Below are 27,426 nucleotides of genomic sequence, written 5' to 3'. Positions count from 1 at the left end.
CTGCTTGTAGGGTGAGCTGTACTGCAGCTTTTCCGATAAGTTTTTTAATTGGGAAGGGTCCCAAAAATAAAGGTCCAAGCTTCTTGCTAGGGATTTTTAATCTTAAGTTCTTTGTCGATAGCCAAACAAGGTCCCCAATAGCATACTGAGGAGAAGGTCTTCTACGAAGGTCGTAGTACTTTTTTTGTTGACTGTGAGCGTGTGATATAGTGGTATTGAGTAAGCCCAAACAGTCTTTTATTTGAGTAAGGTAATCCGAGGCTACTGGGTTACTCGATGGCAGGATGCGTGGTGGAAGAAGAGTGGGATGAAACCCATAGTTCAAGTAGAACGGACTTTGCTTCGTGGTACTGTGGGTTGCGTTGTTGTAAGCAAATTCTGCTAGAGGAAGGAGATCCACCCAATCATCCTGCAAGTATGATGTGTAGCAACGTAGATATTGCTCAATGCACTGGTTGACTCTTTCAGTCTGTCCGTTGGTCTGAGGATGGTAGGGAGAAGTGAGCTTTCGCTCAATGCGTAAAATTTGACAAAGTGCTTGCCAAAATTTAGAGATGAATTGTGAACCACGGTCGGACAAAAGAGTTTTTGGAATTCCATGCAACTTAAACACATGTTTCATCAGTAGTTCTGCTGTTTGTTTAGATGAAGGTAGTCTACGGATAGCAATGAAATGTGCCATCTTTGTCAAGTGGTCCACTGACACTAGGATGGTATTAAATCCTTTAGAGGGTGGTAGTTCTACTATGAAATCTAAGGACACGACTTCCCATGGAACCTGGGGTATTGGTAGACTACAAAGTAGTCCAGATGGTTTTGTAGTGTCAATTTTGGACCTTGCACAGATGTCACATGAAGAAACAAATTTTTGTACAAACGTCTTCATATCAGGCCACCAAAACTGCCTGGTGAGCAAATTAAAGGTTTTCGTTATACCCATATGTCCTGCCATGGGCACATCATGCGATAACTCCAAGATCTTGGTGCGCATAGTAGGGGGTATGTAGAGTTTGTCATTGTAATAGAGGAAGCCTTCTGCATCAGTACTTAGTTGTGGTGGAGGTGAATCCATTCTTATACTGTGCAAAATCTCTTCCTTCAAGGAACGGACAACACCAATAATGCGTTCATAGGGTATTATGGGAATGGAAGGGATTTCGGCGCAGTTATCTTCGGTTAATCGTGATAGCGCATCCGCTTTTTTATTTTTGTCTGCAGGCGTGTAGGTCACTAGGAAATTAAATCTTAAAAAGAATAATGACCATCGTACCTGCCGGTGAGAGAGAGTCTTGTTAGTCTGGAGGTATTGAAGGTTTTTATGATCTGTATATATGAGTATTGGTAACTGGGTACCTTCGAGCAGATGTCGCCAATTCTCCAGTGCCAATTTTATGGCAAGCAACTCCTTTTCACCCACTGGGTAATTCACCTCTGGGCTGCTTAGTGATTTTGAAAAGAAAGCAACTGGGTGGAGTGATGAAGTGTTTGTTGGTCATTGGGAGAGAACTGCTCCTACTGCCATATTTGACACATCTACCTCTAGAATATATTGGAGGGATGGGTCTGGATGGCGTAGTATGGGAGCAGAAGTAAAGCTTGATTTTAACAAGCAGAAGGCTTGATTTGCTTCTTCTGACCATTTGAATGTTTTTTTTATACTTGTCAGTTGTGTGAGAGGTCTCACAATAGCGGAAAAGTTCTTGATGAACTTCCTATAGAAGTTCGAGAATCCAAGGAATCGCTGTAGGGCCTTACGAGTTGTTGGTATAGGCCAGTCTAGAATACAGGATATCTTACTCGTATCCATCTTAATTCCAGTTTTGGATATGAAGTATCCTAGAAATAATATTTCTTCTCTATGAATTAGACATTTTTTTAATTTCACATATAGTCTGTGTGAGAGCAGTCTGGACAACACAAGTCTTACATGTTTTATGTGTTCAGGCATAGATCGAGAATAAATAAGTATATCGTCTAGGTATACTACAACACAGACATCAAGTAAGTCTCTAAAGATGTCGTTTATGAATCTTTGGAAAGCTGCGGGAGCATTACATAGCCCGAATGGCATCACAAGGTATTCGAATAGTCCGTATCTGGTTCTGAATGCTGTTTTCCACTCATCCCCCTCACGGATTCGGATTAGGTTGTATGCCCCTTTCAGGTCTAATTTGGTGAAATAAGTAGCCCCACGCACCTGTTCAATAAGTTCAGGGATGAGCGGCAAAGGATAGCGATCATTTATCGTAATCGTGTTTAATTGCCTATAATCGATAATAGGCCTGAGACTGGAATCCTTATTGCGGACAAAGAAAAGTCCTGCAGCAGTGGAAGAAGTAGAGGGTCTAATGAACCCCTTTGTCAAATTCTCATCCAAGTATTCCTTGAGATGAGAAAGTTCCTCCTGTGAAAGGGGATAAACATGACCGAAAGGCAATTTGCTGTTAGGGAGTAGATCGATAGTGCAATTGTAATCCCTATGGGGAGGCAACACTTGAGCATTTTTCTCAAGGAACACTTCGGACAGATCCTGATAGCATAGTGGTGCAATTTCATCTGACACCACAGACAGAATCTTCCCATAAGATGGGAGGTTACACGTATTCTCACAATAGTGAGAAGGGAAAACCAAAGTCCGTTTTTTCCAATCTATGATTGGTTGGTGTGTGTGTAACCAGGGAAGTCCCAAAATAATAGGAAAATGGGGTGAGGATAGTATATCAAAGGTGATGTCTCCACATGTGATTCGTTGATAGTGGCAAGGAGTGCCTGTGTCTGGTTGGTGATTGGACCAGAAGACAGTGGAATACCATTAATGAAACTAATAGAAACAGGCTTAGATTTTGAAATAATAGGTATTTTATTGAAGGTAACAAAGCGTGTATCAATATAGTTTCCACAAGATCCAGTGTCGACCATAGCCTTGGTGGTGATCCTAGTTTGGTCCCACTGTAATATTAAATGAACAAAAAGATAGGGGTTAGAAAAGGAAGTCGTTAATCCTCCCAGCAAGACATGTGAACACTCACCCTCTTTTTTGCGGGCAAGGGGACAGGTGCTTATCAGATGATCCGAGGATGCGCAGTACATGCAGAGATTTCTGGATGTTCTTCTAGCCCGTTCAGTAGTCGTTAAAGGTGGGCGTATGGTTCCTACATCCATGGGAGTAGGGTCAACGGCCGAAATCTGAGAAGGACTAGACAATGGCATTCCCATCTTTTCAGCCCTTCTTTCTCGCAGTCGTCTGTCGATGTTGATACTAAGTTGTATCAAGGCCTCCAAGGTGCCAGGTAAATCCGCTCGGGCGAGCTCGTCTTTAACAGCTTCCGATAACCCGAGTCTGAATTGAGTTCGCAAAGATGTGTCATTCCACCCTGAATCAAGGGTCCATCTTTTGAACTCAGATACAAAGTCTTCTACAGGTCTCCTTCCTTGTTTTAAGGCCCTCAACTGAATATCAGCAGTACTCTGCCTATTGGGGTCATCGTATAAACTAGCGAGTTCCGCTAGAAATAAGGAATAGGTGTTGAGAATCTGATCATTATTCTCAAAGAGAGAGTCTGCCCAGGCCCGTGGATCACCCGTCAAGTATGAAATAACGGTACAGACTTTTATTTGATCAGTGGGGTATGTACGGGGTTTTAACAAAAAAAGCAATTGACATGCGTTTTTGAATTCACTAAATTTTTTCCGATCACCTGTAAACACTATAGGAGAGTTTATTTTAGGTTCAGGAGGCTGAACAGCAGTAAGCCGTGAGAGCTGGGTTACCTGCTGTGTCAGAGTCTGATTCTTTTCTTGTACGTCAGTCAGAGCAAGTATTAACGCTTTTACTTGTTGTGTTAATTGTGTCACTTGAGTGGGTAATTCTGCTGAATCCATTTTTAAGGTTCGTTCAATCTGTAACGCTCCTGCGTTTTTAGTATAGGCTGGATTTGCAGCTGCAAAATCTCCACTCAGTAGTCATGCAGAGATGTGTTGAATACCAGATCCAACTCTCCAGGACTCATCACCGTGGGCCTGTCAGCTTCAACATACAGATATATACACACTCAATGAGATGTTCCTGGAGTGATAGGATGTATATGATAGTATGAAGGTGATGTGCTGAAGGGACAGGTGTGAACAGTGACAAGGATGGTAATCACTTGATAGGTTTGTATAGGAGAGTTCAAGATGGTATTTAGAAATGCAGATAGGTTAGTATCGAGTATGCTAATAGGTGGTGAGGACAGCAGATGACAAATACAGGATAGAGTAACCCAGTGCAAGGATAGATAGTAGTAGACAGGAGAGCTAGCAATCTATGCAGCAGTGCAGATGATAGATGGTAGTAGGCTCAAGAGCTAGCAATCTATGTAACAGTGCAGATGATAGGATAGTATGGATAGGTAGTAACAGTCCTTAATGTGCATAGGTAGATAGTGCAATAAGGTTATGGAGGGTTCCCCTGCGGGGTACTTATCACTTGTAATGTTAGTAGTTTAGAGAGGTCCAGTAGATTAGGAATGGTCCGGTAGCGAGGTACAGGGATCAGTAGCGAGGTTCCGGTCTGCTCCAGGTAAAGGGAATAGCTGGAGGTTCCGATCGAGAGACAGGCTTGAAAGTATGTGGATATCAAGGCAGGTTGAACGAACAGTGTGAGTGAGACCGCCGTGACATCAGTGACATCATCGTTCTTAAAGGTATATGCGTACCACCTGAAGAGAAAGGTGGGACGCATTACAGAGGAAAGTGGTGATTAAAGGTACCGGAGGTACCGGAATCTTACAGTGTGTTACCTACTCCTGATGCAGCACACTGTATGTTACTTACTGCTGATCCAGCACACTGTGTGTTACTTACTCCTGATCCATCACACTGTGTTACTTACTTCTGACCTCATGAGCTCTGTGTGTTACCTACTCCTGATCCTGCACACTGTGTGTTACTTACTCCTGACCCCATGAACTCTGTCACTTGCACTGTTGACCACTGCACACTTTGCATTACATACTCCAGACCACTGCAAGAGCAATGCCCACTATTCTCTGGATCTCTGCAACACATGACATGCTGTGTGGGATGCATAATTTTTCTACACATAGTGCCCAAAGCATTTTGTGTTTATACCGTGAATGTTTGCCCCTTGTTCCAAAAGTCTGTCAACAATTGTTAAAGGATGTGCCTAAAATTGAGGCATGGCCACAAGGGGGGGTTTTTTGTGGTAGTGGTTAAAAGTGGGAATGATCAGTATGCTTCCTCTGGATTTTGTTTGAAAATCTGGTACACTTATTGTTAGTGTTGCACAGATACCAGTATCAGTGCCGACACTAAGCATTTTCATGACTACTCATACTCGTGCAAATGCTCTGATACCTTTGCAGTGCTATTTGTGCCCATAAAAAAATGAATAGTGACTTCAGCCTGGGTTCACACAGAAGCAGTGTGGGAAACTGCATGTGATTCGTACAGGAATTGCACCACATTCTTGCTGAAATTGCATGCGATTCTTTGCAGTGCAATTTGAGCCAATTTATTTTGCATGGGCTCAAATTGCACTGCAAAGGAGTCTGTAATCGCTATCGGCGAGTACTTGAGCACAAGTATCAGTACTTGCCCTCGCCAAAAAAAAGACATTGGTGCAACCATACTTACTGTAAAACTTTGGAAGAGAGGGTGAATATACTCTGTAGGGACACAAACAGCAAAAAAAAACCTCAACTTGATTTAACTCTTTCCTTCTTTATCCAAAACTTAAAAGAAAAGTCAAAACCGTATTTACACTTTAAAGTAGTTGTAAAGCCTAAACATTATTTACCTTAATTTTCTTGCACTAAGATAAAAAATTTTTAGGTTTCAGCATCCCCTCTCACGCCCTCTTTTACTTACCTGGATCTTGTTTGTGCACTGGTGCGCAGTCATGTTGGAACAGGAAGGGGCCATCCCCAAACTGTTCCCACAAGTTGGGCCCATGAAATTGTCCAAAATGTCTTGGTATGCTGACCCCTTAAGGAGTTCCCTTCACTGGAACTAAGGGGCCAAGCCCAACCCCTAAAAAACAACCCCACACCATAATTCCCCCTCCACCAAATAATTTGGACCAGTGCATGGTCCATAAAGACATAGATGAGCGAGTTTGGCCTGACCTCAGTCTAACAGAACACCTTTGGGATGAATTAGAATGGAGACTGTGCCAAGCCTTCTCATCCAAGATCAGTGCCTGACCACACAAATGTGCTTCTGGAAGAATGGTCAAACATTCCCATAGACACACTCCTATACCTTGTGGACAACCTTCCCAGAAGAGTTAAAGCTGTTATAGCAGCAAAGGTTGGGCAAACTCAATATTGAGCCCTACGGACTAAGACTGGAATGCCATTAAAGTTCATGTGTGTATAAAGGCAGGCGTACCAATACTTTGGACAATATAGTGTATATGTGCATGGGTGGGGGGGATCAGGAATTTTCCCTACAAAACGAGAGATAAAGTAGATAGATAGATCTAAAAAAAACAACAGGTGTCCTTTTACTAAACTCTACTGATTATACACATCATCATGCACAATATTACCTTGCATCTTCATTGTAAACTTTTGCCTCCGGGCTCGTTCTTTTTCACGCAACAGCAAAAGTCTCTAGATTTGCAACAGGGCTACAAAAATTCATTCTAATTTCACATAAGCTACACTATCATTATAGCAATTTCTCCACGTTTGCTTAGTACATAAAGGTGCAAAGAAAGGAATGGAGTACAGAGGTAGTGTAGTTCTAGGACTCTTAGCCAGTATTTCTTATAGACAGGCATGGTGGCTGGCAGAGGCAGAAAAGCAGACAGAGCAATTGAAATTTTTTGGAGCAATAGGTGACACCATTGCCAGGGCACAAAAGCAGAGATTTGGGCGTTATCTGGAGTGGTGGTGGACATGTTAGAAGGGAAATGTTTTCACATCTTTTATTCAATATCCTAAAATTGCTATATTGCACTCTTATTTAGAGGGGAACAAAAAACTGTTTGCTTGAGTTCATAAAAGGAGATTAACATAAAAAAGGTCTCAAAGTTTAAAAAAAGAACACCCAATTTTATGGACCTATTTTTTTTACCTAATGGGAAAATTAATAAAAATTCAAGCTATAAAACCACTAAGTGTAAAAGCCAATAAATGTATTAGCTAGTGTAGTTACTACCATAAAGGGTTGATAAGCAAATTCCCTAAGAAATAACAGGTAAGCGTGAGAAGGAAATGCTTAAAACGAGGAGGTACATAAACAGCAGGCAGAAAGGCTACAAAAAGTTTTTTTTTTGTTTTGTTTTTTAAATAAAAATCCTGCAAAGAGCTGTTCCTGACATTTCCAAGAGAGAAGAAAAAGATGGATGATGGGCATAGTTTCCTTTTTTTTTTTCTTTTTTTTATAATGCTCAAGTAAATATAGTAGCAGAGACTGTACACATTGCTTAAAGCGGAACTTCACGCTAAAGGGGAAATTCTGTTTTATGCCCCCCCTTCTACTTTTGGGGGGGGGGGCAGGTACCTGGTATTCACAGGTACCCACTTCCAGGTGGATCGCTGCGGCAATTCGACCGGAATCTTTACCCCGCCCGCTACCTTCTTGGACACGTCATAAGTCCCAGAAAGCTGAAGGACCATTCACAAACAGCAGGGTAGCTCACACATGAGCAGTGGGAAGCTGGCAGGGAAGCTACAATGAATCACAGACGATTTCCCACAGTAAACATGCCGGCGCCAGGGACCTGAAGATAAGCAAAGAACTGGTCCAGGTGAGGACGGAGCTGGATCCTTGGACAGGTAAGTGACAGGTACAGTATTTGTAGCTATTGATATCACTTTTTTTTTTTTTTTTTTTTTTAAAGAACCCCTTTAAGTGAAATCATGGTGAAATTATAACATTACATATGTGATGTAGACCATCTGCAACAGCAAAAGTTGGTGCTCTTTTATTTTCTGAGTACTAACCTGAACATTTTGTAACTAAACGTGGATCCTGTCAGTAGAACCAATGGACAGACAGTTCTTTTGACAGGAAAACAACACTCTTCCTACTGCAGTGAAAAATCGCTCCAGCTTTTCCACCCTAGCTGCTACTGTGAATGGCACCTTCACAATGAACCTGCATTGCAGCGCAGTGAATTTGTGGTAGGGCACTACCATACATTCCAGTGCATATTTCTAGCAAAAATACTGCATGTCCAATTTTTATTGCCTTGTGGTGCATTTAGGCAGCTCATTCAAATTACCGTGCACAACAATGCACCTCCCTTGTGTAAATGGAACCTTAGGCTCCTTTCACACAATTGGCCACAGGGTGGTAAAAACAGGTAGTTAATCTGTGTTTTTAATTGCTCCCCGACCCCCCTCCTACAAGCAAACATGGTGCCACTTGGGTACATACACAGCGGCTGCACCGTGGCACAGCAGTTTTAATGCGAAATGCAGAGTTTGCCAGGTGGTAATGCCTGTCAATTGTTTCAGGTAAGTGAAGGAGGCTGCTCTGCAACTGCAAAACAATTGCAAAATTGGTATTAAAAAAAAAAAAATTCAGAAGGTGGCCGTATCACCTAAATTCCTGCAAACCTCATTTCACTGCTCACTGCAGATTGATTTTCGCAGGTGGTAGTAAACACTACTGCTGAAAGAAGCCTTAGAGTTTTTTAGTAGAAGAGACATTCAAAGTTTCTTTAGCAAAAAAAAAGAAATGTTCTACACTTTTTTTCTTTGCATGTGTACTGCAAAACGTATGCGCCATGCAATGTACATCCCAGCTCATTCACAGCATGCCTAAAAAAGAGCTGGGTGCTGGGGATAACATTGTCAGTGGAAGAGGAGTTTTCTGGGACCTGGAAGAAGGGGTGTTGAAAATGGCAGTGACAGACAGAATGGCCACTGGAGGCTGGACCTGTTATTGCTAGATGAGAACACTGTACAAGGTAGGTATGCAAATGCAGAACTCAGTTCCTCTTTAGGTTTCTAGAACTCTTGCTTAAAAATGAAAGCCCAATATTCTTAAAATTTTAATTATACAGTAGTTTTGTAGTGGAGTAATTCTATGTTTTGTGTATACAATATTTACAGTATTTATTATGTAATTAGGCAGCCAATAATATATCATATTACTGGATATAATATATTATTGAATTCCAGGCTGAGACTACAAGGGAACCAGCCTGATGGACATAAGAAAATCATTCATTAAATAATAAATGTGTGAGAAGTAATGAAGTTCTTTAAGAACAATCTCTGGCTTTACAATAATAAAATGTCTGCAGAAACTACGATCAATATCAAACAACATCTGCCGCATGAAATATGTAGCAACGAGGAAGAGTCAATGCGTCTGCCAGAGGGGACAATAATAGTAATAAGGATGTGAGATGGAACAAAAGTTGGCATTCGTCAGAGCCAGAGTTCTCCGATTAGCAAAGTGCATGAGCTATGCTGACTGCAGAGCTATAGGTCTGACACAGGGTGCTATGGACCTCTACAAAGAGACCACTACTTCCTCACAGAGTGCAAGGCTCCTTCTCTGCAGCATGCTGGCAGAGGTCAGAGTGTTTGCTATCTAAAGAACAGTAAGAGCTTAAACACATTTTTGGTGCTCCTGCAAGTTATTGTAAATGAGTGTTTGTAAATCTTTCCCATAATAAAGGCAAGATAGCCCTCTAAAGCAATCATGACAATTATAAGCCCTTCAATATTGTAGGAACCCCAAAACCTGCCATAGAAATGCATGAACCTGCAGATGCCTCTTTAAAAAAAAACAGAATTACTAAAACCCAAGAAGCTCTGACTTTGCCTTGCTAAACTGATGGCTGGCAAAAACCTTCTTGTCTACTTGACATAGATACTGGATACTGAGTATTATTGGTAGGTGAATAAGGCTCCTTTCGTACGTGGATTCTGTTGTTCTGTTGTGATCAGCAAGGGATCTTTGAGCTGACCCCCTGGTGATCAGAGCAGAGCGGATGAATGACATCCATTTCCACTCAGTAGCTACAGAGCAGACACAGGCAGAGCCCACTCTGCTCTATGGATGGCCAGGAGTAAACTGACTCCACTGTCCTTTTACACGCTCGGCTACCTCTCATCCGCTCAGTTTAAACCAGGGGTCCTCAACCCCCGGGCCACGGACCAGTGCCAGTCCCTGTCCTGTTGATGACTGGGCCACACAGCAGGAGATGAGCACCAACCGTGGTCCGCACAGGGCTGTCACAGACCGTGGTCGGCGCTCACCTCCTGCTGTGCAGCCATGCCTGTGTGTCCTGTCCTTCGCCAATCAGCAGGGCATGGGGTGGGAGGAGCTTCAGATCGGAATGGAGAGCTCCTCCCACCCCCGCCCTGCTGATAGGATGGCATTATCGGGCGGGGTGGGGAGCCATAAACACGGACTGATCAAAGCCTCTGCCCTGCCAAAGGTAGGAGTCCTGTGCAGGGGAGGCAGAGATTCCCAGGGATACAGCGAGGCAGTTCTCGCACCACATGGCTGCTAGGTCTACTCGGATCTATGGGGTATGATTGCCTACCATTTAGAACTCCTTCTCTGACACTAACCTGAATATATGTCAGGTCCTGGGGACACATATGTTCCTTTTTGTTACATACAGGCAATCATCATGTAATCATACATATAATCCCTATGTTACTTTTGGAGCTTCCATGTGATACTGTAATCCCGATGTTCTCTGGGGAATCCTGGTGATGGTATACACATAAAGGACATCTTCACTCTTTTGCCACGTATCCATCTCCAGCTATTTTTTTGAGGGCCTTTACCGCCTTATGGCATTCTTTAAGCCTACGGGTAACTTTTGAAACTGTCCACCCTTCAGTGGGGATCCTCCTCTGGGAGGGCCTTCCCTTTTTCTCCTCCTTCAAAAGGGCCCCCTTTTCTGCCCCCCTGATCCTTTTTTGCCCTCTCCTCCGCATTTGGAGTCTTTCAGCACCCACCCAATCAGTCCTGAAGAAGCAAGAAAACCTTGTGAAATGCGTAGATGTTTTAGTATGGAGTAATAATGGTCCACGCCTTGGTGATCTATATTGACACTGTATCTACTGGACTCTACGTTTTGGATTCCAACACATTCTACAATTCACTATGGCTCTTTATCTCCATACACTAGGATTGGGTATCTACCGACACACTGTATCCGGAGGGTGTATTTTTAAATGGTCTGGTTTGTTGTATATTAAATAATATTTGGTAATTTTTTATACATGTTGCCTCATGCTGTGCCAATAAAGTCCTCTTTGTTGGAGGAGCTAGTTTAGCTTCCTTTTTGTATGTATTGTTTTTACAATATTACAGGAAACAAGTTATGTGCAGGCTTATTCAGTAAGAATATGCAAAAGCAATTATCAGAAAAGTTCAAAAACTCAGCTGGTGTACATTGTTTAAAGTAGGTCCTAACTCTAGCTGACTGACATTTAGCTTGCTAAAGCATTGTGTAAAATCAGTTGCCTATTTTTATAGACAGTAAAAACAGTTTCTTATTCTTATGTTGACTATATTTGCATGTCTGAACTGCTGATCTATGCCAGTTGAAGCCAATTCTTTTCTACATGCACCCTTTAATACATTATGTGGTCTAGAAAATGGTATAGCTTACGATATGTAACTAATAACATTCTCTGCTTTTCGCTATAGGAAACAATCGTTGGAAGTACAACTACACATGCATATACTTTTTCTGCTCATCACCAGATAATCTACAGTGGTACTGTTATGTGCTTGCCGGCATGTGCTTCATATCACTGATTTTTGGATTTCTAGGGAATATGACTGTTCTTATGAACTATGTACACTACAAAAAGTCATGGAGGAGTAGCACTATCTTTATCTTCAATTTAGCACTCTGTGATTTTTTCTGGATCATCACCGTTCCCATCTCGGTCTTTTTCAGCATTAACAAGTCTATGCTATACTCTGCTCCAGTATTTTGTCAGTTTAAAAGGATACTCTTCAGCATCAACATGTATGGGAGCATCTTCTTTTTAATGCTGATTAGCTTTGACAGATACCTTTCTTCTGTACATCCCCTGACATCGCCAAGATGGTGGAACAAAAAGAAGGCTACAGGCTGCACCTTATTAATATGGCTGTTTATATTTGTTGAGTCAACTCCTGACATTTACTACATGGTAACATCAAAGCATGCAGGGCAAATTGTGGCATGTCTGGATTTCATAGTAGAACCATTGAGCTTTGTAGTTCCTATTACAGCAACCAGAATGCTCCTTGGATTCCTAATTCCTGGTACAGTTATCTTTACATGCTATTTCTGTTCCCTGAGAGTATTAATCCACCTTAAAGATCAGTGCCATACGAGGAGAGTCAGAAAGCCTTTGATGCTTATTACAGCCACACTGCTTGTTTTTCTTATCTCATTCACTCCCTATCATATAATGATGATGGTAATATTGTTTTATAGATGTAACTACTTGATAGATTCTGGAAACGTTAATCTGATTTTCGCATACTATGAGATTTCGCAGATAGTCTGCAGCATAAGCACGTGTGCAGACCCAATAATCTTCATATTAGCAAATAACAAATTTAAGAATCACATAAAAGCCATAAAATGCTCTTGCTGCCGTTCAAATAGGGTGGGGAACATAGTACAGTAATTACAAACGTTCAAAAATGTATGGGTATTATATAGGAGACATGTACATTTTAATTGTATGCAATGAGTCAACAAAGCTTTGTAAGGATAACTAAAAGAGTTTACATTCTTAAATAATTACAATAAAACAAACAAGTCAATGATAGAGACAATAATGACAATTCATAATAGAGAAATGATTCACTCCTTTTTGGAATATGCATTAAAGAAAAAACACCCCAAGTATGCAAAACTTTTAAAAAACCCAAATGTAAAGATTTAATTATGGCGAAGCTGAAGTTATATCAGTAGACAGGTGTTTTGAAAAATTAAAGAATTTTAATGCATTTACAAAAATTTTGTAAGGGCAGCAGTCTCCTATAATGCCATCAAAGGTACAAATACAATAGGAGTAATATATGTGCACAAAGAACACAAAAATTCCATGGAGAAATATACATTTAAATTGAATTTGTGGAAGGGGCAGTAAAAACACAACTACAGGAGCTCTTATAGAGCAATTTGAGTTTTGGGGTCCTAAACTATTGTTAACATTTAAGGTGAATTGTAGGTATGAATATTTTATACATAGTTACATTTGCCAAGCTTGGACCGATGTAACAATGTACAGTATATACTATACCTGATCAGGGCCGGAGCTACCACTAGGCAAACTAGGCTGCCGCCTAGGGAGCACTGCCACCTAGGGTGCAGCCATGGCCAGTGCTACATTCCTCTCCGGTCACCTCCTCATCCCCTGTGGATGTCACCTCTAGAGAGGAGGGCACTTTGTATATGAAGGGGTGTGTGCAGTTAAAGGGGGGCAGTGTGTATATGAAGAGGGGTGTAGGGTTAAAGGGGGGCAGTGTGTACATGAAGGGGAGGGTTGGTTTAAAGGGGGCAGTGTGTATATGAAGGGGGGTGTAAGGTTAAAGGTGGGGCAGTGTGTATATGAAGGGGAGTGTGGGGTTAAAGGGGGGGCAGTGTGTATATGAAGGGGAGTGTGGGGTTAAATGGGGGCAGTGTGTATATGAAGGGGAGTGTGGGGTTACAGGGGGGCAGTGTGTATATGAAGGGTGGTGTAGGGTTAAAGGGGGGCAGTGTGTGCAGGAAGGGGGTGTAGGATTAAAGGGGGAAGTGTATACAGGAAGGGGAGTTTAGGGTTAAGAGGAGGGTTATAATGTACAGGAAGGGGAAAATGTGTACAGTTTTTTTTTTGGGGGGGGGGGGGGGGTGCAAGTAGCTGGTCTTGCCTAGGGTGTGAAAAAGTCTAGCACCGGCCCTGTACCTGATCGATGCCCCTGGAAGCTGGAAATCACTGAAGTAGAGATCACTACTTCAGTGATCTTCACTTGTTTCAAGGTCCTGTGGTGAGCGGCTGGATTCTTAATACAGGAGGTCAGCCGCTCATCACAGACACCATTCAGAGAGTACTTTGCATTTTCTCAATGAATGTATAGTGTTCTCTGAGTGGACAAGATGGAGAGGTGGGAAGATGACAGCTTTCAGGGGCATCTGCTAGCTATAGTTTATTTGTAGTTACGTGGTCTAAGCTGGACCAATGTAACTAGGTATAAAATATCCACACCTGGAATTACCAGCGACCATCATTACAGCGGGAGCCAATCAATGGGTCCGGCTGACCGCCGATCTTTCTCAACAGAGGCAGAATGGCGGTCTGCCTATGTAAACAAGGCAGATTGCCGTTCTGTGACAAGGGAAGACAGAGATCCTGAGTTTCTACTAAGCAGGAACACAGATCTCGGTCTTCCCACAGTACAAGCACCCCACACACAGTTAGAAAGTACTGCCTAGGGACACATTTAACTCTTTGATCGCCCCTGATGTTAAACCCTTCCCTGTCAGTGTCAATATAGTGAGTGCATATTTTTTAGCACTGATCGCTGTATTGGTGTCACTGGTCCCTAAAAAGTGTCCCTTAGTGTCGGATTTGTCCGCGGCAATGTCACAGTTTTCGCTAAAAGTCTCTGATCGCTACCATTACTAGTAAAAATTAAAAATAATAAATGAAAAATCCATAACAATATTTTAACTTTTGTAGACGTTATAACGTTTGCGCAAACCAATCAATATTCGCTTATTGGGATTTTTTTTACCAAAAATATGTAGCAGAATATATATTGGCTTAAACTAATGAAAAAATTCGATTTTTTTACATTTTTTTTATTGGGTGTGTTTTATAGCAAAAAGTAAAGTTTTCAAAAATTGTCGGGTTATTTTTTTTTTTTAGCACAAAAATTAAAAACCGCAGAGGTGATTAAATAACACCAAAAGAAAGCACTCTTTGTGGAAAAAAAAAAAAGGACATCAATTTTATTTGGGTACAGCGCCGCACAACCGCGCAATTGTCAGGTAAAGTAACGCAGTGCCGTATTGCTAAAATTGGCCTAGTCTCGAAGGGGGGTAAATCTTCCGGAGCTGAAGTGGTTAAACTAACCACATGTAAAACCACATGTAAAACTAATCTTTAAACTAACCCAGAAGTTTCTGCTATAAAAAACTTGATGCTGTTTTAGGTTCCTGCTGAAGGCCACAGGTTTGCTTAAAGGAAATCAATTATAAAAAAACATTCAATTCAGTTTTATGTTTTAGCTTAGCTTGTCCCTGCAAGTCTCTATCTTTCTAACATTCACAATGACAGAGAGTCTTCTCATCATTTCACTAGAGAATTGGCATAGGTACACTTACTGACTCAGACTATTGTGTCTCCTATCAAAGAAAAAAACATCCAAGTCAGCTTGTCCTGAAATTCTAGGCAAGGCTTACTGTAACTGTGCTCCCATTTTTGTCATTTTAAATTTAGAAAAATAAGGGCACTAAATATTTAAAGTGAGCCCTACTAAAAAACGATTTTATTATTATTATTATTCAGGATTTATATAGAACCAACAGTTTGTGCAGCACTTTACAATATAAAGGGAGACAGTATAGTAAAAATATAATTCAATAAGAGAGGGTTAGGAGGGACCTGCTTACAATCTAATAGGGAACAGCAAGTGGAACAAAAGGTAATAATTGTGAGGGATAAGCTGATGGGAGAAATAAAAGATTCAGTTGTTAGTTGAAGACAGGATAGGTTTCCCTCAAGAAATGAGTTTTCAGGGATTGCCTAACAGTGAACAGAGTAGAAAATAGCCAGACAGACTGGGGTACAGAGTTTGAGAATGGGAGAGGCTCTGGAGAAGTCCTGGAGATGAGCAGGAGAGGAAGAGACAAAGGAGCTAGAGAGCAGGAGAACTTGGGATAAGTGGAGATGACAGTTGTGTTTTATACTAGCAGTGGGCCTATGTGCTGGATCATAGGTGGGGCCCTCCCATGCAAAAAAAATTGCTTTTTTTGTGGTCTTTATTATCATTAGGAAGTGATGCAGGGTTCAGAAATCAGTAGGAAGCAGCACACAGTTCACAGATCAGTAGCAAGTGACACAGAGGTTAAGGATCAGTAAGAAGTGATGCAGGATACAGGGATCAGTAGGAAGTGAGGCAGAGTTAAGAAATCATGAGTAAGTGATGCAGAGTTCACAGGTCAGTTGTAAGTGACACATAAATCAGTAGTAAGTGATGCAGAGGTCAGGGATCAATAGGAAGTGATGCAGAGGTCAGGGTTCAGTAGGAAGTGATGCAGAAGTCAGAGATCAGTAGGAAGTGACGCAGAAGTCAGAGATCAGTAGGAAGTGACGCAGAAGTCAGAGATCAGTAGGAAGTGACGCAGAGTTCAGGAATCAGTAGGAAGTGACGCAGAGGTCAGAAATCAGTAGGAAGTGATGAAGAGTTCAGAGATTAGTAGGAAGTGATGCAAAGCACAGAGATCGATAGGAAGTGATGCAGAGATCAGAAGGAAGTGAGTCAGAGATCAATAAGAAGTGACGTAGAGTTCAGTGATCAGTAGGAAGTGACGAAAAGTTCAGATATCAGTAGAAAGTGACCCAAAGATCAGCGATCAGTAGGAAGTGATACAGAGTTTACAGATCAGTAGGAAGTGATACAGAGTTTACAGATCAGTAGGAACTGACGTGGGGTTCAGAGAGCAGAAGGAAGTGATGAGAGTTCAGAGGTCAGAGGTTAGTAGGAAGTGATGCAGAGTTCAGAGATCAGTGATTAGTAGGAAGTGACGCAGAGATCAGTAGGAAGTGACACAGAGCTCAGTAGGAAGTGACACAGAGCTCAGAGATTAGTAGGAAGTGATGCAGAGGTCGGGAATCAGTGGAAAGTGACACAGAGGTCAGAGATCATTAGGTACAGAGGTCAGAGATTAGTAGGAAATGAGGCAGAGGTCAGAGATCAGTAGGAGGAGATGCAGAGGCCAGGAATAAGTAGAAAGTGATGCAGAGGTCAGGGATCAGTAGGAAGTGACAGAGAGGCCAGAGATCAGTAGGAAGTGACGCAGAGGTCAGAAATCAGTAGGAAGCAATGCAGAGGCCAGAAATCAGTAGGAAGTGACGCAGAGGCCAGAAATCAGTAGGAAGAGATGCAGAGGTCAGGGATCAGTAGGAAGAGATGCAGAGGTCAGAAATCAGTAGGAAGCGATGCAGAGGTCAGGAATAAGTAAAACATGACACAGAGGTCAGGGATAAGTAGGAAGTGACGCAGAGGCCAAAAATCAGTAGCAAATGATGCAGAGGTCAGAGATCAGTAGGAAGTGACAGAGAAGTCAGAGATCAGTAGGAAGTGACAGAGGTCAGAGATCAGTAGGAAGTGACGCAGAGGTCAGAAATCAGTAGGAAGCAATGCAGAGGTCAGGGATCAGTAGAAAGTGATGCAGAGGTCAGAAATCAGTAAGAAGCAATGCAGAGGTCAGGGATCAGTAGAAAGTGATGCAGAGGTCAGAAATCAGTAGGAAGTGATGCAGAGGTCAGGGATCAGTACAAAGGGACACAGAGGTGGTCAGAAATTAGTAGGAAGCGATGCAGAGGTCAGGAATCAGTAGGAAGCTATGCAGAGTTCAGAGAAAAGTAAGACATGAGGCAGAGTTCAGAGATCAGTATTAAGTGACGCAGAGGTTAGGGATCAGTAGTAAGTGATGCAGAGTTCACAGGTCAGTAGCAGGGCTGCTGTTAGAAATCATGGGGCCCAGTGGAGCCTACCTGACAGACCCCCCCCCCCTCCAAAAAACAACAATATTTTCACCAAAAAATACACTAATCATTTTTTGGCGGGCACAAACATAGCGTACATTACCAAATTTCTGCTAAATCTAAAAGATAAAACTGTATTGAGTTAATAAAGTTTGGTGTATAAATGAGATCTTGGGGCTCATTCACATGGGTGCTGTGGCCTGGACAGTGTGAATTATTATTTTTTTTTTTTTTATGCAGCTATTGCTATGTGCAGGCAGCCTATGTTAGGCTATGGAGATGCAGCAGCTGTATGAACACAGCCGCAGGTCCTAATTTGACAGGCGTGCGGATGCAGGTGTATGGCCCCATACACAGACAGTACGTATTCAGGGCCACTTACCTTCACCTGCACACTTAACAAATCAAGACCTGTGGCTGAGTTCATGCAGCCGTTGCATCCTCAGAACCAGAGACGGCAACAAATCGCTCATTCACACTATATAGGTCAGAGAACACCTGTGAATGAGACCTTCATTTTTTTAATGATTTTTTACAATGTTTAACTACCTCCCACCCGGGCCATAGTACATATACGGCCGGGTGGGAGTCTCGTCCTTCTGAATGGACGTTCCGGAACGTCCTTCAGAAGGAGAGAGATCGCGCCGCCGCGGGCACGCGCAGCGGCGCGATCTCGATGTGCCTGTGTCCCTCGGACACACGGCAACAACATTCGGCAGGAGGGCCCTGTGATTGGCCCTCCTGATCACATGACGGCTGTGTCCAATCACAGCCGTCATGTAATGTAAATAGAGCCGTTGTAACGGCTTCGATCTCTTCTCCTCCTGACAGATCCTGTCAGTGAGGAGAAGATCAGAGGATCGGTGCTGCTGCGGGGGTGATCAGTGAGTATTTCTAATTACTCACTGATCACAGGGGGGGTCTGTGCTGGTAATCAGAACATTGATTACCAGTGCAGCCCTGGGGGGGAGGGGTGCCACTAAGCCACCAGGGATGCCCACCCATGACCACCAGGGATGCCCACTATGGCCACCAGGGATGGCAAGCAGGGCTCAGAGAGCCCCCCAGTGCCCTCCCTATCAGTGTTGCCCTTTAATGGCATCTATCAGTGCTGCCCACCAGTGCCATTATTGCCATCTATCAGTGCCGCCCACCAGTGCCCATTATTGCCCACCAGTGCTGCCTATCAGTGCCCATCAGTGCCCCCCATCAGTGCCGATCAGTGCCACCCATCAGTGACGATCAGTGCCGATCATTACCGCCCAACAGTGCCACTATCAGTGCCCACCAGTGCCCATCAGTGCCGCCAATCAGTGCCCATCAGTGCTGCCTATCAGTGCCCATCAGCGCTGCCTATCAGTGCCCACCAGCGCTGCCTATCAGTGCCCACCAATGCTGCATATCAGTGCTATCTATCAGTGCCACATATCAGTGCCCATCAGTGCTGCATATCAGTGCTACCTATCAGTGCCCATCAGTGCTGCATATCAGTGCCACCCCATCAGTGCCACCCCATCAGTGTCTCCTCATCAGTGCCTGTCAGTGCGGCATCATCAGTGCTCATCAGTGCAGGAAAAAACATATCTATTTACAAAATTTTATAACCTAAACAAGAAACTTTTTTTTTTTTTTTCAAATTTTTCAGTCTTTTTTTATTTGTGCACCAAAAAAGAAAAAACCTGACGGTGATCAAATACCATCAAAAGAAAGCTCTATTTGTGGGGAAAAAATGACACAAATTTGGTTTAGGTACAGTGTTGCATGACCGCGCAATTGTCATTCAAATTGCAACAGCGCTAAAAGCTGAAAATTGGTCTGGGAAGGAAGGGGGTTTAAGTGCCCTGTATTGAGGTGGTTAAAAAAACACAATAAAAGTGCATTAAATATATGACAAACTCATCCTAAATTGACATATCTGTGCAAATAAAGTCCATATAAAATGTGCAAACACTGTGCAAAAAGATACTCAGATTTTCTCAACTTCAATAGTCCCGTTATCTTTGCTGTGAAGGAATGATGGTAACGTACACCAAAGAAAGAGTTCTCCCAAAAGGAATCACCACAAGCGATTAAATTAGCTCCTTACTAAGCTGACTACAGTAGGCATGAGAGCAAAGCCTCAGCTTGTTCTCCTCCAATGATCATACTTCTGCTCACATCCACCCCGCCCGCACACACAGCCATTCACTGGGAAGTTCAGTGTGCTGCTGTTTCAACTCCCCCAGCTCCCTGTTCTCAAATGTGTAAGACGATTAAAGGGTATGTGGTCACTTACTGTATAAAAAAAAAAAAATAATAATATATATCGATTTCCCCGATATATCGGAAACGGCCCCTGAGGTTACCGATATTGCTGATATTTCGGGAAAGTGCTGTACCGAAGTGATGCCTGCAGCTAGAGGCATCATCCCGAAACCGGCGTCCCTAGCCGACAGCTGGCTGTCTTGTAATGACAACCGGTGCGGCTGAGAAGCCACTCGGCTGTCATTACAAGGAGCGGGAGGGGTCTGCCATCCCACCAGGAGACCCGGGCATTCTACCTGCACGGCCGCCGAAGACTCAATCAAAGCCGCATTCGGCTCTGCTCGGGTCTCCATGTAAAAACCCAGAAGTGATGTCATGACATCATTTCCGGATACTCGGCGCCAAATTAAAAAAAAAATGACAGCATTCATAACAGCCAAACTTCTAAAAGACCCCCAGATCCCTCCACAAGAGTACCTGTAAAAAAAAAAAAAAAAAAAATATATATATATATATATATATATATATATATATATATATATATATATATATATATATATATATTTATATATATAATAAAAAATAAAAAAAAAATTTGAAATGCCTGAAAATATCGGCAGATATTGGCCGATACCGATATGCGATGACCAAAATATCGGTATCAGCAATAAAAAAATGATATCTGTCGATCACTAGTATTTATAATGTTTTTTTATATCTATACACAAATGGTTTGCCTTTCATATCTATTTCAAACTGAATCAGTTGTTTTCTTAGGTGAGGGTTTACATATACTTTAAGTAAAAAAACATATTAACCAATTAGACTTCACTTTTAACTCACTACATTAAACTGAAATCCAAATGGTTTCTATGGATTACTGCAATGTTGCACACTGAATAGTTTTTAGCACCACTTTATCTAGTAAAATCATTAACGCTATAGTGCAATTAACAGGTAACATAAGTGGCGTTAGCAGTTGTATATTTTTAGAATTAACTACTTAACTGTGTGGTCCTCAGTGAAACCAGAGCAGCTACCATTCACAAAATCATATCAATAAGCATGCACAGCATTACGGAGCTCTGGTAAAAGCACAGATGTTCCCCTCTCCAGTTTTTACATTGATGATGGTAATTAAATGTGTTACTGTTTGACTGTGATAAAGTGTAATGTGTTTACTGATATGTTTTGTTTGATCAGCTTCTTTGCCTCTTTTATTTCTCTACACTCCACTGTGGCAAGAATAGATAGGCATTTGTTCACATAATCACATTATTCATGAATTCTGAATTACCTGCTGGCTTACATTTTCTATTTTATTTTTTGCATAGGGAACTCCAGCAAGGAGAGATTCTGTCCTTGCATATGGGGCAGTCTTTTTTGCATTTGAGGATTATTAATAAATGTAAAAAAGGAACATACTTTTGTGAATTTAATGTGGTTGTAAACTTTTTTTTTTTTTTTTTTGTAAAATAACAAACAATGATTCTGCACAGAGTGGCCATGAGCTTCTTCTTCTGGGGTCCCTCCATGTGCATTTTGCTGTAATTCTCATGCGTTTTATCATGCCACAATCATAGCCTTATTGCACAGCATTTGGAGTGCCATTTTTCCGCAATTTATTATTGCAGGCTGAATCACGCCAGTTCTGCCCATGGTTCTTAATTTCCCAAATGTGAACAGGGCCTAAGGGTTGCATTCTTCTCAATGACTACCACTGAAAGAGGTATTCTTCCTACTGACCCCAAAATAAACTGTTTTCTTTTTCCATTAATATAAAGGGGCAGGCATAACCTTTTTTCAGCCCTAACTGCAAAAAAAAAAAAAAAAAGCACTGAAAAAGCAGACGTCAATGTAAAATGTGTAGTACAGTCATAGAATATTTTACCCAGAGCTAAGCTGAATAAAAAAAGTACACAGCAAAGAAGTGTCAACCCTAGCATTATTCACTGCCCTCTTTGCTGCTGTCAGCTCTGCTGTGTGTGAGCCCCAGAAGTCAGCCTCTGCATTGTCATAAGAAAACCAGAAGAGAAATTAGGTGCTTATGAGTGATGGCTATACTCTGTATCCAGTAGAAATAATAGGATGCTCACTTGGAGGCATAGAGATATTACAGCATCCCACAGAGATATATATATAAATATATATATATATATATATATAGATAGATAGATAGATAGATAGATATATATACACACGCACACGCAGTATATATATATATATATATATATATATATATTATATATATATATATATATATATATATATATATATATATATATACATATATATATATATATATATATACACATACATACATACATACATACATACACATACATACACACACAGTATATTATATATATATATGAAAATATAATATATATATATATATATATATATATACATACATACATACACACACAAGGTCTACACACCCCTGTTAAAATGTCAGGTTTCTGAAATGTAATAAAATGATACAAAGATAGATCATTTCTGAACTTTTTCCATCTTTAATGTGACCTATAAACTGTACAACTCAATTTAAAAACAAACCAAAATCTTTTATTTTAATAAAATTTAAATAATGTGGTTGCATAAGTGTGCAGACCCTCCTATATCTGGATCTGGGTAAGTAGCTGTGTTCAGAATTAGGCAATCACGTTCAAACTCATGTTAAATAGGAGTCAGTAAACACCTGCCATCATTTAAAGTGCCTCTGATTAACCCCAAATAAAGTTCAGCTGTTCTAGTAGGTCTTTCCTGACATTTTCTTAGTCACATCCTACAGCGAAAGCCATGGTCCGCTGAGAACTTTCAAAGCATCAGAGGGATCTCATTGTTAAAAGGTATCGGGAGAAGGGTACAAAATAATTCCCAAGGCATTAGATATACCATGAAACACAATGAAGACAGTCATCAACTGGAGAAAATATGGTACAACCGTGATAATACCAAGAACTGGATGTCCCTCCAAAATTGATGAAAAAAATGAAAGGACAACTGGTCAGGGAGGCTGCCAAGAGGCCTACAGCAACATTAAAGGAGCTGCAGGAATATCTGGCAAGTACTGGCTGTGTGGTACATGTGACAACAATCTCCTGTATTCTTCATATGTCTGGACTATGGGGTAGAGTGGCAAGACCAAAGCCATTCCTTACGAAGAAAAACATCCAAGCCTGACTAAATTTAGCAAAAACACATCTGAAATCTCCCAGAAGCATATGGAAAAATGTGTTATGGTCTGATGAAACAAAGGTTAAACTTTTTGGCCATAATTCCAAAAGATATGTTCGGTGTAAAAAAACAACACTGCACATCATCGAAAGAACACCGTACCCATAGTGAAGCATGGTGGTGGCAGCATTATGCTTTGGGCTGTTTTTCTTCAGCTGGAACAGGGGCCTTACTCAAGGTAGAGGGAATTATGAACAGGCTTCTGCTAGAAAGCTGAACTTGACTTTCAGCATGACAACATCCCAAAGCATACTTTCAAATCAACAAAGGCATGGCTTCACAAGGAAAAAGATTAAAGTTTTGGAATGTACCAGCCAGAGCCCAGACCTGAATCTGATTGAAAATCTGTAGAGTGATCTGAAGAGGGCTGTGCACAGGAGATGCCCTCACAATCTGACAGATTTGGAGTGTTTTTGCAAAGAAGAGTGGGCAAATATTGCCAAGTCAAGATGTGCCATGCTGATAGACTCATACCCAAAAAGACTGAGTGCTGTAATAAAATCAAAAGGTGCTTCAACAAAGTATTTGTTTAAGGGTGTGCATACTTATGCAACCATATTTCTTACATTTTCTATTTTTACTTCCATCCACCTAAAAGAGTTCAGTTTCTTCTTCAACTGAGTTGTACAGTTTATACGTCAGAACTGGAAAAAGTTCTGAAATTGTTTATCTTTGTGTCAATTTATTTACATCACAAAAACCTGAAATTTTAACAGGGTGTGTAGACTTTTTATAGCCACTGTATATTCTGTACCAATATTCTAGTGCCTACATACAAAAGGAATAACCATGGCAATCTTTATACAGCTGAAATGTTTATTGAAGGTTTCACGAGTGTTAATGCATTTTGAGGTTCTGCACCCTCTTCATCACAGCTAATGATAAACTTATTTGATTTTTATAAGATGTATATAAAATATACACTTTTACATGTATTTGTGAAAGACATATGTTCAAATCAAATACTCTAGTTTTCCTTTCCTGGTTTCTCATTGTATAAGCACACAGATGAGTTAGCCTTCACCCTCAGAGACCTCAGAATAGCCCCCTTGAATAGCTTAAAAGGCTTAGCCTCCCCACTCATTCATTTTGCAATACCATGATTATATTTTGTCCTGAAAAACAAGACAGGGAGGAAGGGGAATGGTGTTGACATGGCAAGGCACCTGGAAAGGAAAATGATGGTAAGTATATGTTTTTAACTAATTCCCATGTCAGCTCAAATGAGAACAGAGAAGCGATGAAAAAACACAGGTGGGTAGTGCAGAAATAGAACATTTACAACATTTTGAGCCTACTTTCTTGGGATTGTGGCCACCCCCACCCAAGTATTTTCAGTTATTAAAAGGTTCAATCTCAATTTTATAATATAAAAAAAAATTGATACACTGTTACTTTAAATATGCAAATAAAGTATCCAGTTGGAACCAACTGGGATGCATGGAACTTTCTGGAAAACGGGAATCGCTATATAAGGGCTGCAAGAGTAGGGAATTTCCTTGCAGTTGGCCAAATTGCAGCAAAAATAGCTCCCTCCCCACTGACCCTGTTGCGAGCGCTTTATATGGCTGGGTCACCCTGAAATCCTGAGGGGGGGGGGGGGGGGGGGGACGTTTGATAACTGAGAAAATTTTTGTTGGAATATATTCTGATAATTGAACTGGTAATAAAGAATGGTTATTGTTTATAAGATGTAAACCAATAAAGTGCTGTGGCCATTACTTGCCAAGATTTTTGTCTATTGTTTTTTATTCATTGGTTGTATTTGGGTAAATGTTATTTTGTGGGTGGGGTCGGCCTACAACCTCAGACAAAAACTGCAGAACCAAATGCTGCTTGTGAACCAGCTGTATTCTATAGGGAGTAACAAATATATTCTTGGAAGACCAGCTTGCTGCCAGTTTTTCAGGCAAAGGTTTTGCCTGTAATACCTATGACATAGCCTTTGTCTTAGTTGAATGTGCTACAATCTGCAGAGGAGGGGAAACATCCTTGGCTTTGAAACACACCTGGATTGCCTGTACAATCCAAGTGGCATTAGTCCTGGATGAAGCTGGTCAGCGCTTTCTTGGTCCTGTAAAATAAAGCCTTTTTCTACTATTATACGACTGCGCTGGTAATCTGTAAAAGTTCATTTATTTCAGAAATGCAATTTAAAAGGGGAAACTAATATATGAGATAGACTCATTACATGCAAAGCAAGATAGTTCAAGCCGTGGTTTGTCATAATTGTGATAATTATGGTTTACAGCTCATGAAAACCCAAAATCCACAATCTCAGTAAATTAGAATAGTACATGCAATCAATAAAACAAGGAGTGCATATAGAACAATATCACAGACAACAAGAAAGGAGAACAAGCACTCTGGTTTAGGTTCGGTGGGATAGTGGCAATACTAAACATACATATTGGAAGAGGATAAAAAATGGGACAATAAAAATGGACTATGGTTGAAAGTATAAGGAGTCGGACTGAATATCAACATGTATAATTATATCAAAGTCCATAAAAGTCCAATAAAAATCCAAGTCCAATGGGGGAAATAGTAGATGTCAATAAGTGGAAGTTGCTGCTAAAGGGCTAGCTCCTAAACACAGATAAAGCCGATGCTGTGGATACATATACAAAAAAGAAAAAACAGAGCGCCTCTAAGTACAGCAGTTTATTGTAGAAGAAATCACAAAAGACAGTTAACAACTCACTAGATGTAGATGTAAAAAGGCTTGTAGGTGCCAGTGATGTGCCGAAGATGGTATCAGTCACAGCGTTCCTGTGAGGTGAGACTCCAAATCCCGATCGAGCTAGGCGGGCGGACACCGCGCTGGGGATCCCACACTTGAAAAAAGAGCGCACATGCCCACTAAGAGCCGTGCGCAAGCTCTGAAATGCGTTGTGTCATCCACTGGTCCCAGTGACATCACGCAGCGTGCGCTGCGTTCCAGCGAGGTCCTACGGTGATATCCTTACCCGGAAGATGGATGATCCCCAGCGCGGTGTCCGCCCGCCTAGCTCGATCGGGATTTGGAGTCTCACCTCACAGGAACGCTGTGACTGATACCATCTTCGGCACATCACTGGCACCTACAAGCCTTTTTACATCTAGTGAGTTGTTAACTGTCTTTTGTAATTTCTTCTACAATAAACTGCTGTACTTAGAGGCGCTCTGTTTTTTCTTTTTTGTATAGAACAATATCAGACCTCTGAAAAGTATAAGCATGCATATGCACTCAGTACTTGGTTTGGGCCCCTTTTGCAGCAATTACTGCCTCAATGCGGCGTGGCATGGAGGCAATCAGCCTGTGGCACTGCTGAGGTGTTATGGGAGCCCAGGTTGCTTTGATAGCGGCCTTCAGCTCGTCTGCATTGTTAGGTCTGGTGTCTCTCATCCTCCTCTTAACAATACTCCACAGATTCTCTGTGGGGTTTGGGTCAGGCGAGTTTGCTGGCCAATCAAGCACAGTGATCCCATGATCATGTGACCAGGTATTGGTAGTTTTGGCAGTGTGGGCAGGTGCCAAGTCTTGCTGGAAAATGAAATCAGCATCTCCATAAAGCTGGTCAGCAGAGGCAAACATGAAGTGCTCTAGAATTTCGTGCTAGAGGGCTGCATTTACTTTGGACCTGATAAAACACAGTGGACCAACACCAGCAGATGACATGGCTCCCCAAATCATCAGCAACTGTAGAAACTTCCCCCTGGACCTTACGCAACTTGGATTATTTACCTCTCCACTCTTCCTCCAGACTCTGGGACCTTGATTTCCAAATAAAATGCAACATTTTCCACAGTCAGGGATGATTTGGGGCAGTCACCCCTCCTGCCCACCCCTTGCCCTGGCCCTGCATGTAAAAGACAACTTATAATCACTAATAAAAGGAAAAAGAGTATCATCCTGTCAACAGTGTGTTCATAGCACAAGGTTTCTTCCTGGTATAGGAGTCAGGGAATGGCCTATGTCTGTATTTTCTGGTTTTACTGCTTGACCCATGATCCCCATATAACCCAAATGCCTGCTTGTGATTTGAAGAGAGATACCCAACTAAATTCAGCAATATAGCAGCTAGAAACCATTTGCAGAGCAGATATGTAAAGAAAATGAAATACTAAAGTAACATAAGAGGTAGAACACATTAAAAAATGACTTTTGTATTGATTGAAGTACTTTTTACGTGAGTGAAAGAAGGTCGAGCAGCAAAAGTAAAATCTGCACAATGCTAGGCCAAGAAAGGCCACACATGATATCTGT

General features: G+C 41.5%; 2 protein-coding genes across 2 annotated transcripts in view; one reads left to right on the top strand and one right to left on the bottom strand.

The window, feature by feature from the left end:
• Positions 1–27,426, bottom strand: part of TMEM117 (transmembrane protein 117) — a 404,157-nt gene that overhangs the window by 357,037 nt on the left and 19,694 nt on the right. The gene's annotated exons all lie outside the window — the stretch shown is intronic.
• On the top strand, positions 11,772–12,702 carry LOC309554574 (P2Y purinoceptor 1-like; the record flags this gene model as incomplete). The annotated part of the gene is made up of 1 exon (XM_082256310.1): positions 11,772–12,702. One exon carries the CDS (start codon positions 11,772–11,774, stop codon positions 12,618–12,620), a length of 849 nt encoding a protein of 282 aa, XP_082112436.1. The 3' UTR covers positions 12,621–12,702.

The sequence above is a fragment of the Pelophylax lessonae genome, assembly GCF_965119305.1.
Source record: "Pelophylax lessonae genome assembly, chromosome: 4".
Taxonomy (NCBI): Eukaryota; Metazoa; Chordata; class Amphibia; order Anura; family Ranidae; genus Pelophylax; species Pelophylax lessonae.
This window is presented reverse-complemented; position numbering and strand designations above follow the sequence as displayed.